Source organism: Boleophthalmus pectinirostris, unplaced genomic scaffold, assembly GCF_026225935.1.
Source record: "Boleophthalmus pectinirostris isolate CB_2022bp ecotype Guang Dong unplaced genomic scaffold, ASM2622593v1 HiC_scaffold_13, whole genome shotgun sequence".
Classification (NCBI taxonomy): Eukaryota; Metazoa; Chordata; class Actinopteri; order Gobiiformes; family Gobiidae; genus Boleophthalmus; species Boleophthalmus pectinirostris.
Window position 1 is genome coordinate 2,124,864 of NW_026571036.1, and position 12,500 is coordinate 2,137,363.

General features: G+C 47.9%; 1 protein-coding gene across 1 annotated transcript in view; it reads left to right on the forward strand.

Moving 5' to 3' along the window:
• col12a1b (collagen, type XII, alpha 1b) overlaps window positions 1-12,500 on the forward strand; it is a 257,397-nt gene that overhangs the window by 219,794 nt on the left and 25,103 nt on the right. Inside the window, 5 exon segments of the mRNA XM_055149744.1 lie at window positions 1,711-1,849; window positions 5,534-5,676; window positions 5,772-5,881; window positions 8,784-8,942; window positions 11,853-11,930. Coding sequence (XP_055005719.1) covers window positions 1,711-1,849; window positions 5,534-5,676; window positions 5,772-5,881; window positions 8,784-8,942; window positions 11,853-11,930 — 629 coding nt within the window.

A 12,500-nucleotide genomic window follows, 5' to 3' on the forward strand; every position in this document is an offset into this window, starting at 1 on the left:
GCTCAATACGTCGATCTCGATCTACCAGTCGATCTCCAAGGTCGTGTGGGTAGATCGTCGTGTCTCGTCTCGGACTCGCGTTTGGACTCGGTCTTGTCTCTCACTCGAGGTCTGATCATATTTCATTGCGGCCGCTGCTGTTGGTAATAAACTTGTAGCGGGTGCAGGAGCGTGTGGGGCGTCTCAGTGCAGCCTGTGCGCTCATTTGAAACCCGCGGAGACTCTACGGCGCATCACAAACACACACGCTCCCTATGCACGGCTCGTCTGCGACAGCGTGTGCCCTCGTGTACCAGCGTGCATCACAGGGCAGGTTCAACTTCCTAAACATCCTACCTGTCCACCTGCCTCACGTCAGCACGCCGCCCCTCGCCTTTTCACGCTCTCGCTCCTTCCTGCGTACAGCCAACACAAGCCCCTCCCACAGTGCGGCTGATTAGAAGAACAAGACCAAACGTGAAGCAAAAACCAGTCTAAATTTGTGTTCCAGTGTTGGCACAAAGCAGGTCTACAGCATAGAGCGGATCTACAGAACAGACCTACTGCCACATTTGGCTGAAGTTTGTCTAACAAAAGTGACAAATGCATCTGTGTTTGTCACGATGTGCGTTTGGTTTGGTAAACGTGCAGAGGCTGGTAAATATCACTGCAAAACCACAAAAGAATGAAACTCCAGTTTGGAACTTTAAAAAACAGGTTTAAAAATCTTCCTTCACTTTTTTCACAGTTTTGTGTAAAGTGTCAGAGGAAGTTCTCTTAAAGAAGAGGTTCTCAAACTGTGGGGGAGGGTCCAGAAAAGGGCCACAGAGTGTTTCAGTGCAGTTTGTTTGACTTTGTATTAGGAAGATCATTTTGACTTGGTCATTTTGTAAGTAGATCACATGATGAAAAAGTGTGAACACCTCTGATCTATAAAATGCTGTGATGTCGTCTGAAACCCAACTATTGGACACTCGATTTCCCTACATCATCACGCAGCATGTGACGCAGGATAATGCCGGAAATAACTCTAAGCAAATCTAACCCAAGCGGCGGATTTCAAAATGTTGGTTCATTCAAATCAATGGGTCGAGCTCAGTGTCTCATGTCTCCAGATTCTCCTTTAGCCCGGTGAGGTTCTTCCAGTGGCTCTGGGTCGACTGAGCAGGTGCAGTAGAGTCTTTATGTCCCACGGGAAAACGCACACGGAGCGCGGCCTCCTGTGTCATGTGATCACTTTGACCAATCAGAGTGGAGCCGGATTAAACGATTATAAAGAGTTTTTTAAGACAACTGAAGGATTTTTGAGCTGAGAAAAAAGTTTATGGTCTAAAAATAGGTAAAAATCACCACAAAATCCGATATTTTTGAAAGTTGTAGATCCGTGTCAGCTGAACACGAGCAGTTTATGATTCATTTGTGATTTATCAGAAAAATCCTGTCTCAGCCCAGAGGATTTTTTCCACCAGTGTTTGGCCGATAAACTTTAACAATACACGATCCAGTTGTTTTAATAGATTCACGCTCGAACCAAAATAACTAAAGCCGCAACCGTCAGCTTTTCAAGGAAATAAGTAAGTTTCTATTAAGTTTCAATCTTTTATCGTTGTAAAGTTGTGCGTGGTTTTATAAAACATATTCCCAGGTGTCGTGTACGATATCGTCGGAGTTAATCTGAGTTTGTTTGAACTCGGTGGACACGTTCACATGATTCTGTGTTTTGAACTGCAGGATTCCGTATGTTGGAGGCGTTTAACCTGACGGAGAAAAGCTACAGCTCCTTGAGCGGCGTCTCCATGGAACCAGGCTCCTTCAACAGCTACACGGCCTACAGACTCCACAAGAACTCCTACATCTCCCAGCCCTCCACGTGAGTCCAGACCAGGACCAGGACCAGGACTAGACCAGACCAAGACCAGACCAGGACCAGGACCAGACCAGACCAGACCAGGACTAAACCAAGACTAAACCAGGACTACAGACTCCACAAGAACTCCTACATCTCCCAGCCCTCCACGTGAGTCCAGACCAGGACCAGACCAGGACTAGACCAGGACCAGACCAGACCAGGACCAGGACTGAACCAGGACCAGACCAGGACTAAACCAAGACTAAACCAGGACTACAGACTCCACAAGAACTCCTACATCTCCCAGCCCTCCACGTGAGTCCAGACCAGGACCAGGACCAGGACTGAACCAGGACCAGACCAGACCAGGACCAGGACCAGACCACGACCAGACCAGACCAGACCACACCAGACCAGGACCAGACCAGGACTAAACCAAGACTAAACCAGGACTACAGACTCCACAAGAACTCCTACATCTCCCAGCCCTCCACGTGAGTCCAGACCACGACCAGACCAGGACTAGACCAGGACCAGGACCAGACCAGGACCAGGACTGAACCAGGACCAGACCAGGACTAAACCAAGACTAAACCAGGACTACAGACTCCACAAGAACTCCTACATCTCCCAGCCCTCCACGTGAGTCCAGACCAGGACCAGGACCAGGACCAGGACCAGGACCAGACCAGACCAGGACCAGGACCAGACCACGACCAGACCAGACCAGACCACACCAGACCAGGACCAGACCAGGACTAAACCAAGACTAAACCAGGACTACAGACTCCACAAGAACTCCTACATCTCCCAGCCCTCCACGTGAGTCCAGACCACGACCAGACCAGGACTAGACCAGGACCAGACCAGACCAGGACCAGGACCAGGACCAGGACCAGACCAGGACCAGGACCAGGACCAGACCAGGACTAAACCAAGACTAAACCAGGACTACAGACTCCACAAGAACTCCTACATCTCCCAGCCCTCCACGTGAGTCCAGACCACGACCAGACCAGGACTAGACCAGGACCAGACCAGACCAGGACCAGGACCAGACCACGACCAGACCAGACCAGGACTAAACCAAGACTAAACCAGGACTACAGACTCCACAAGAACTCCTACATCTCCCAGCCCTCCACGTGAGTCCAGACCAGGACCAGACCAGGACTAGACCAGGACCAGACCAGACCAGGACCAGGACCAGACCAGACCAGACCAGACCAGGACTAAACCAAGACTAAACCAGGACTACAGACTCCACAAGAACTCCTACATCTCCCAGCCCTCCACGTGAGTCCAGACCAGGACCAGACCAGGACTAGACCAGGACCAGAACCAGACCAGGACCAGGACCAGACCAGGACCAGACCAGGACCAGGACCAGGACTAAACCAAGACTAAACCAGGACTACAGACTCCACAAGAACTCCTACATCTCCCAGCCCTCCACGTGAGTCCAGACCAGGACCAGACCAGGACTAGACCAGGACCAGACCAGACCAGGACCAGGACCAGACCAGGACCAGACCAGACCAGACCAGGACTAAACCAAGACTAAACCAGGACTACAGACTCCACAAGAACTCCTACATCTCCCAGCCCTCCACGTGAGTCCAGACCAGGACCAGGACCAGGACTGAACCAGGACCAGACCAGACCAGACCAGGACCAGACCAGGACCAGACCAGGACTAAACCAAGACTAAACCAGGACTACAGACTCCACAAGAACTCCTACATCTCCCAGCCCTCCACGTGAGTCCAGACCAGGACCAGACCAGGACTAGACCAGGACCAGACCAGGACCAGACCAGACCAGACCAGACCAGGACCAGACCAGGACTGAACCAGGACCAGACCACACCAGACCAGGACTAAACCAGGACTACAGACTCCACAAGAACTCCTACATCTCCCAGCCCTCCACGTGAGTCCAGACCAGGACCAGGACCAGGACTGAACCAGGACCAGACCAGACCAGACCAGACCAGACCAGACCAGACCAGGACTAAACCAAGACTAAACCAGGACTACAGACTCCACAAGAACTCCTACATCTCCCAGCCCTCCACGTGAGTCCAGACCAGGACCAGGACCAGACCAGGACCAGGACCAGGACCAGACCAGACCAGGACCAGACCAGGACTGAACCAGGACCAGACCAGACCAGACCAGGACCAGACCAGACCAGGACTAAACCAAGACTAAACCAGGACTACAGACTCCACAAGAACTCCTACATCTCCCAGCCCTCCACGTGAGTCCAGACCAGGACCAGACCAGGACTGAACCAGGACCAGACCAGACCAGACCAGGACTGAACCAGGACCAGACCAGGACCAGACCAGGACCAGGACCAGGACCAGACCAGGACTAAACCAAGACTAAACCAGACCAGGACTACAGACTCCACAAGAACTCCTACATCTCCCAGCCCTCCACGTGAGTCCAGACCAGGACCAGACCAGGACTAGACCAGGACCAGGACCAGACCAGGACCAGGACCAGACCAGACCAGGACCAGACCAGGACCAGACCAGGACCAGACCAGACCAGGACTAAACCAAGACTAAACCAGGACTACAGACTCCACAAGAACTCCTACATCTCCCAGCCCTCCACGTGAGTCCAGACCAGGACCAGACCAGGACTGAACCAGGACCAGACCAGACCAGACCAGGACTGAACCAGGACCAGACCAGGACCAGACCAGGACCAGGACCAGACCAGGACCAGGACTAAACCAAGACTAAACCAGGACTACAGACTCCACAAGAACTCCTACATCTCCCAGCCCTCCACGTGAGTCCAGACCAGGACCAGACCAGGACTAGACCAGGACCAGGACCAGACCAGGACCAGGACCAGACCAGACCAGGACCAGACCAGGACCAGGACTAAACCAAGACTAAACCAGGACTACAGACTCCACAAGAACTCCTACATCTCCCAGCCCTCCACGTGAGTCCAGACCAGGACCAGACCAGGACTAGACCAGACCAGACCAGACCAGACCAGACCAGGACCAGACCAGCACCAGACCAGGACTAAACCAAGACTAAACCAGGACTACAGACTCCACAAGAACTCCTACATCTCCCAGCCCTCCACGTGAGTCCAGACCAGGACCAGGACCAGGACTGAACCAGGACCAGGACCAGGACCAGACCAGACCAGGACTGAACCAGGACCAGACCAGGACCAGACCAGGACTAAACCAAGACTAAACCAGGACTACAGACTCCACAAGAACTCCTACATCTCCCAGCCCTCCACGTGAGTCCAGACCAGGACCAGGACCAGGACCAGACCAGACCAGACCAGGACCAGACCAGACCAGACCAGGACCAGGACTGAACCAGGACCAGACCAGGACTGAACCAGGACCAGACCAGGACCAGACCAGGACTAAACCAGGACCAGACCAGGACCAGACCAGGACCAGACCAGGACTGAACCAGGACCAGACCAGGATTAAACCAGGGCTAAACCAGGACTAAACCAGGACTAGACCAGGACTAAACCAGGACTAGACCAGGACTAAACCAGGACTAAACCAGGACTAAACCAGGACTAGACCAGGACTAAACCAGGACTAGACCAGGACCAGACCAGGACTAAACCAGGACTAAACCAGGACTAAACCAGGACTAGACCAGGACTAGACCAGGACACTTGAACCCGTCTGTCTCCTCCTCAGGGACGTTCATCCGGACGGCGTTCCCAGCACGTTCACGATGATCCTGATGCTGCGGCTGCTCCCGGACTCTCCCTCCGAGGCCTTCGACGTGTGGCAGGTCTCCTCCAAGGACCACAAACCCGAGACCGGACTCACCATAGACCGTAAGTCCTGGTTTAGTCCTGGTTCAGTCCCGGTTCAGTCCCGGTTCAGTCCCGGTTCAGCGTCCTTACCTCGTCTTCCTGCGTGTGTCCTTCAGCCTCCTCTCAGACCGTCTCCTTCTACAACAAAGACCAGAGCGGAGAGGTGCAGACGGCCAAGTTCGACGGCGACGGCGTCAAAAAGATCTTCCACGGAAGCTTCCACAAGGTCAGAATAAAAAAAACACACAACGATCTACGGCTGAAGTCTGAAAAACTCAAACGTTAAAGGTCCCGTACCACACGATCACACTCTCATCTGTGTCCTGAAGTCGTTTCCTCGTCACAAACAAACCTGGAGCTGTGTTTTGTTTCACACATTTAGGCTGAGTTCTTCTCTCAAACACTCAAAAACACTCTGCTCCACTGTGTTTTTAAACTCCTCACACCTTCACTAGAATCATCTGGATCATGGATTTGCAATTTTTTTCAGCGTATGAGCCCATATTGTGTATTACAGGCGGGTGGTAATTACACAGGGGTGGGTCAGGACTAAACCAGGTCTAAACCAGGACTAATCTTGGACTTAAGAGAGAAAACCCCGAGCAGTTTGTCCACAAAGCGCGATCGGGCGACTGCCGCGTTTATGTCCGTGAGGTGCGGAGCTGAGCCGCTCCTTTCTCCTGTGGTCACCACCGAGCCCGTCCTGACAGTGAGTCCTGTTTCAGTCCTGGTTTAGTCCTGGTTTAGTCCTGGTTCAGTCCTAGTTCAGTCATGGTTTAGTCCTCCTCTTCAGTCCTGGTTTAGTCCTGGTTTAGTCCTGGTTTAGTCTTGGTTCAATCCGGGGCGTAGGCAGCGCAAAAGTTTGATATAATCTCGGGTTAACAAGCAGGTGCGGTCCTGTACTGGCAGGTGCGGTCAGGTGCGGTCCTGTCCTGGCAGGTGCGGTGTTGTACTGTGGGTCTCCAAAAACAGACCGGTGCAGGACTCTGTGCTGTCGGCTCCATTATGGAATAAATGAATCTTCACTTTGTTACATAAAGAAGGAGGAAAATAACAAAAGGACGACAGCAGAAATAAGTTTTAAGAAAGGAAGTAAAAAGTGTTGCACCTGTCGATCCTGTCGGAGAAAAGTGTATAAAGTTTGTGCTGAGGTTTTACAGCCTTAACACAGATATAATAATTGTAAAATATAAAGTTGATACTTGGTGGATTTCACCTGTCGCAGGTTATTTTTAGAACGTAACTCCCACGATAAACGAGGGACACTGAACTCTCACCTCAACCTGTGCACATGGACTCACACTTGTCCCGACCGAGATGGAAAATGGAGAATTTCTTGTCCAAGTCGTTGTTAAATGTGCATTTGTGCTTCGGTGTGTTTCAGACTGACCGACTGTTTGTGTCTCGCTCCTTCTGAGTCACAGACGCTACGAGAGACGCTCAGTTTAATGAACGATACTGAAAACCCGGACATTTGCATCACTTTATAAAAAAACCCCGGACATGACGCAAAATACGGACATGTCCAGGGAAAAACCGACGTATGGTCACCCTAGTTTAGGTCGTGAAAAATCATGGAAAATTCACTTTAGGTCGTGAAAAAGTCATGGAAAATTCACTTTAGGTCGTGAAAAAGTCATGGAAAATTCACTTTAGGTCGTGAAAAAGTCATGGAAAAAGTTTTGTCGGTGAAAAAGAGGGAGCCCTGACCTCTTCACCGGCACCAGGTCTCGTCTGTGGACGGACCCACACGAGCCGCAGATTCCAGGGACTCACTCCGAAGACGATGATGAAAGACGACTCGAGTTACAGCGACGACAACAACAAGGTGGAACAGAGACGGGCTCATAAAAAGAGTCACTCAAACACGTGTGAATGAAACAAAAGACAAAGTCCAGGTCTGTTTCTGACGAGGGAAACAACAGTCAAACCGTTTCCCGACTCTTGGACAATAAAAGGTTTTATAATTCGACCCAGAGAGTGGATCTGGAGAGCTGCTCGTACAGTAGATCTGCACCGGGACGTTCTGGGTCAGACCTTTAAGACACTTTTAGACTTTTAGTTTGGGAGTAAAGTCACGATGCTGAAATCTCACACTAAGGAACAGACTCGATACTGATTTCAATAGCACAATAATAATAAAAAAAAACTCTTCTTTTAGACAATCTCCTGTGATTTTACACATTAAATAGTAAAATTTTCTTTTATTTTCCCACGTGTCCTGCGCAATCCTTCAGTGATCCAGGTCTAAACCAAGACTAAACTAAACCAGGTCTAATCCAGGTCTATACCAGGTCTAAACCAAGACTAAACTAAACCAGGTCTAATCCAGGTCTATACCAGGTCTAAACCAAGACTAAACTAAACCAGGTCTAATCCAGGTCTATACCAGGTCTAAACCAAGACTAAACTAAACCAGGTCTAAGCCAGGTCTAAAAAAGGTCTAAACCAGAACTATAAGAGGACTAAACTTAACCAAGTCTAAAACAAATCTAAATTATGTGTAAACCAGGTCTAAACAAGATCTAAACCAGGTCTGTAGGAGGTCTAAACCAGGTCTAAATCAGGTCTACACCAGGTCTAAACTTGGACCACACTAAACCCCTTCTATACCAGGTCTAAAACAGGTCTAAACCAGATGTAAACCAGGAATAAACAAGATTTAAAACAGGTCTGTAGCAGGTCTAAACCAGGTCTAAACCAGGTCTAAACCAGAACTACAGGAGGGCTAAACTTAACCAGGTATAAAACAAATCTAAATTATGCATAAACCAGGTCTAAATCAGGACTAAACTCAGCCAGGTTTAAACCAGATGTAAACCAGGTCTAAACCAGGACTAAACAAGATCTAAACCAGGTCTGTCGCAGGTCTAAACCAGGTCTAAACCTGGTCCATGTGTGTATACTGGTGTCTGTGTTCTTGTTCTGATCCAGTTCGTTCTAAACACATTCAGGAAAAGTTCTAAAAATGTAACTCTGTCCTGAAAATGGGACTTTTTTTTAGGATCAATACCTGTAGTATTACTTCTGTACTCTACTACTACTTTTAGTTTCCATATTGATTAGTTTGATTTTGGATGCGTCTCTTGTTTTCCACACTGAAGACTTGTGTGTTTGTGTTTGTGCAGCTTCACGTGATGGTTTCGTCGTCGTCGGTGAAGTTGAGCATCGACTGTCAGGAGGTGGGAGAGAAGGAGCTGAAGGAGGCGGGAAACACGTCCACAGACGGATACCAGGTCCTGGGCAAAATGAGCAAGAGCATCGGGTCCAAGGGCGAGTCTGCCACCGTGAGTATGACCCACAGAACCTTCCCACGCCCCCACCACACTCACAGAACCTTCCCACACTCACAGAACCTTCCCACACCTCACAGAACCTTCCCCACACTCACAGAACCTTCCCCACACTCACAGAACCTTCCCCAAACTCACAGAACCTTCCCGCGCCCCCTCCAGACCCACAGAACCTTCCAAATCGAATCAATTTGATATATATCGTATCGAACCGAAAGCTCACTGTATAGAGACATGTATCGTATCGGCAACTTCTTAACGATACTCAGCCCGAGACGACATGAAGAAATGTGTTTTTCACTTGAATTCTTGGGATTATGACGGAAATAATTCACACCAAAATCTTGTCAAGGGATTTTTAAAACAAAAAAAGCGTCACATTTACAATTATATGAGCCTCTTTAAAATATCGCAATAAATATCGTACCGTGAGATGAATATCGTGATAATATCGTACGGAGAGATTTGGATTTCGTTACAGCCCTAAAAGAGACGACAATAAAAGCACCGACAGGATTTTGAATGTTAAAAACTATTATCCAAATCATAAAGTGAGTGGGAAGAGTTAACATCAGATTTAGTCCTAAAAGTTTAATCAGTTCTCCACATGTAGGTGCTGGAAAGTCATGGAAAATTCACTTTAGGTCATGGAAAAGTGTTGAAATCGTCAGTGAAAAAGAGGAGAAACGCTGATCTGTTTTCAGTAGAAGCTGTGTTTGATTTACACGTGTTTACTTCGGATCTGGCGCACAAATCAAAATCACACTCAGGCGCTTAATTCCACACATAAATAAATCTTCAATAAAACCTTAATATTCACTTTTGTTTATCCAGACGGTTTTACGAGGTTTGTGTTTATTAAACGTGAGACGCTGGAGCCGAGGTCGATACAAACCACGTGCGCTTTGATGCTCCGGCGGGACGTATGCAGATTTATGAATGAAAATAAAATGAAATTAACCATGTTTTAAGCACATTGATAACAGACGCGGACACTTCAAAGTCCGGCGCACATGTCGGGGCCGAATCGCCGCCTCGGGAACACGTGTCCCTCCGCCTCCCGTCCGTCTTTTATGATCTGTTCAATCTAGTCCCAGCTGTGGATTTTTCACACAGAGATCAAAACACGTCAGACGCTTCTTCCCCCGAGTGTGAAACGTGTTCCAGCTCCACGGGTTTAAACACACACGCTTGTATTTTCTGCGTCGGCGTCGGCCAAACCTAACGCCGGGTTCTGTGGAAATGAAAGTCCCGCCGCCTAAACCGACAGTACAATCTAAATAATAAATAAAATCAAATAAATAAGTCCCAAGTTTGACACGTATTTCTTTAGATTAGAGTTGGATTTACTTTTCCTCGTCCTATAGCAGATTTTACTTCAACCTGCCGAGGGACTGAAGATGGAAATGAGCCACGTTGGCCATAATCTTTGCATATTTACATTTTTAATGTTCATTATTATGTACTGTCCCTTTACAAATAAATAAAATAAGAAATAAGAAGAGACGCAGGTTTGATGTTTGCACACAGTGATCAAACTTTCTACTTCATTTATTTACGAACAAACAGCAGCGATTGGTTAAATAAAAAAAAGTTCCCGCCGACTGTCGAGCGAACGGATCCTAACGCTGCGAGGTCACACGGTTTCTACGAATGAAACCGGCCAATGAATCAGACTAATAATGAACAGAATCAGCAGAGAAACGACAGGAGATTCACTCACTCTGTCGTGTGTCAGAACTGTCGACATTCAGATCGTGACAAAGCGACTCATAAAAACATCTCTCCTGTAAACAGTTCTATAGACCAGGAGTGTTAAACTCATTTTGTTCCGGGGTCGTGTCCAACCGACTTTGATCCCAAAGTGTCCGGATCAGAAAACTCATGTCATATAAACCCCAAAAATAACAATAAGTTCAAATATTTGTGCAGAGAAACACAAATCTATTACACAAATCTTTTTTAAGTGATTCTTTTACAAAATATTATAATATTATGAACAACCTGAAACTTTAAGAAAAATAAAATTTCAACACAAAGTTTTAACATGAACTTGTCTGTAAACAGGAATAAGTCCATTTTTGTTGTAAAATCCTGCACTCGGCTCCACTTTTCTCATGTTGGACATTTTTCTGATGAGGGTGTCACGGTCAACAGTCAAAACGATCGTCCTTTAAGAGCGTTTGGAAAGAGACAAGTCTTCATTTGTGCTGCTCTGGTGGGAGGGGCCACGTACAGAGACGCTGGAGACGCTGCTGTGATAAATACCACAGAAAATTAACAATATTTTAATAGAAAATATAATTACAATATTTTAGCAGAAAATCAGCCGAGGGCCAGATTAAAGGTGTTGGAGGGCCGGATCTGGCCCCCGGGCCGTATGTTTGACACCTGTGTCTTACAGGATTTGGGAAAAGCTGAATATAAAAGTTTGCCCCGTTAACGGCGCGTTACATACGGCATGAACAAACAGCAGCGATTGGTTAAATAAAAAAAGTCCCGCCGACTGTCGAGCGAACGGATCCTAACGCTGCGAGGTCACACGGTTTCTACGAATGAAACCGGCCAATGAATCAGACTAATAATGAACAGAATCAGCAGAGAAACGACAGGAGATTCACTCACTCTGTCGTGTGTCAGAACTGTCGACATTCAGATCGTGACTCATAAAAACATCTCTCTTGTAAACAGTTCTCTAGAGTCTGTGTTTAGACTCAGGCCTTAGATTGAAATGTCTCACTGTGTCGTGTGTGTGTGTGTGTGTGTGTGTGTGTGTGTGCGTGTGTGCGTGTGTGTGTGTGTGTGTTGTGTGTGTGTGTGCGTGCGTGTGCGTGCGTGTTGTTGTGCGTCTGCTGCTCGTCTCCGCTGTGATGTCTCATGTTTTCCTGTCCTCTCCGTTTGTAGTTCCAGCTGCAGATGTTTGACATGGTGTGTAGTTTGGCCTGGGGCAGTCGGGATCGCTGCTGTGACCTTCCCTCCACGGTGAGAAACGTTTAACACACGACGCCGCAAACCTTGAACCAGTCTCAGGTTTTCACTTTCTGACCCGCTCCCGGTGGCGGCGGCAACGTTTATCCCCGTTTTACATCAGACCGGCGGAAGTTTGAGAAGAAAAGCAGAAAACAAAAAGTGCAAAAAGGCAGGAAGTGTGTGCGAGGTGTAAAACAGAACACGCCGGCTTATGTCAACACCGGAAAACTCTTCTTCAAAACACAGACGCAGTTTTACACACTTATGTCAAGACATTCTCTTTTATTTCTATCAGTCATCTCCGTGAAGTCGCCCACATCACATTTTGAGGCTGAATCATCGACCCAAGATAAACTATTTTTAAGAACCAGAATCACACAAATTCAACTTTTTGCTGCACAAACGAAGCACAAACGATTGACTCCGTTTTGTGTCCTTTTTTTTCAGTTTGAAGTTTCCTGGAGGCTGCTGACCCCAATTTGACCTTTAAAAAAAAATCTTGACTATTTCTAAAACTAAAACGGCACAAACGAAACACAAAGGACTGACAGAGTTTTTGTGCAGGTTTTTGTGTTTGATGTG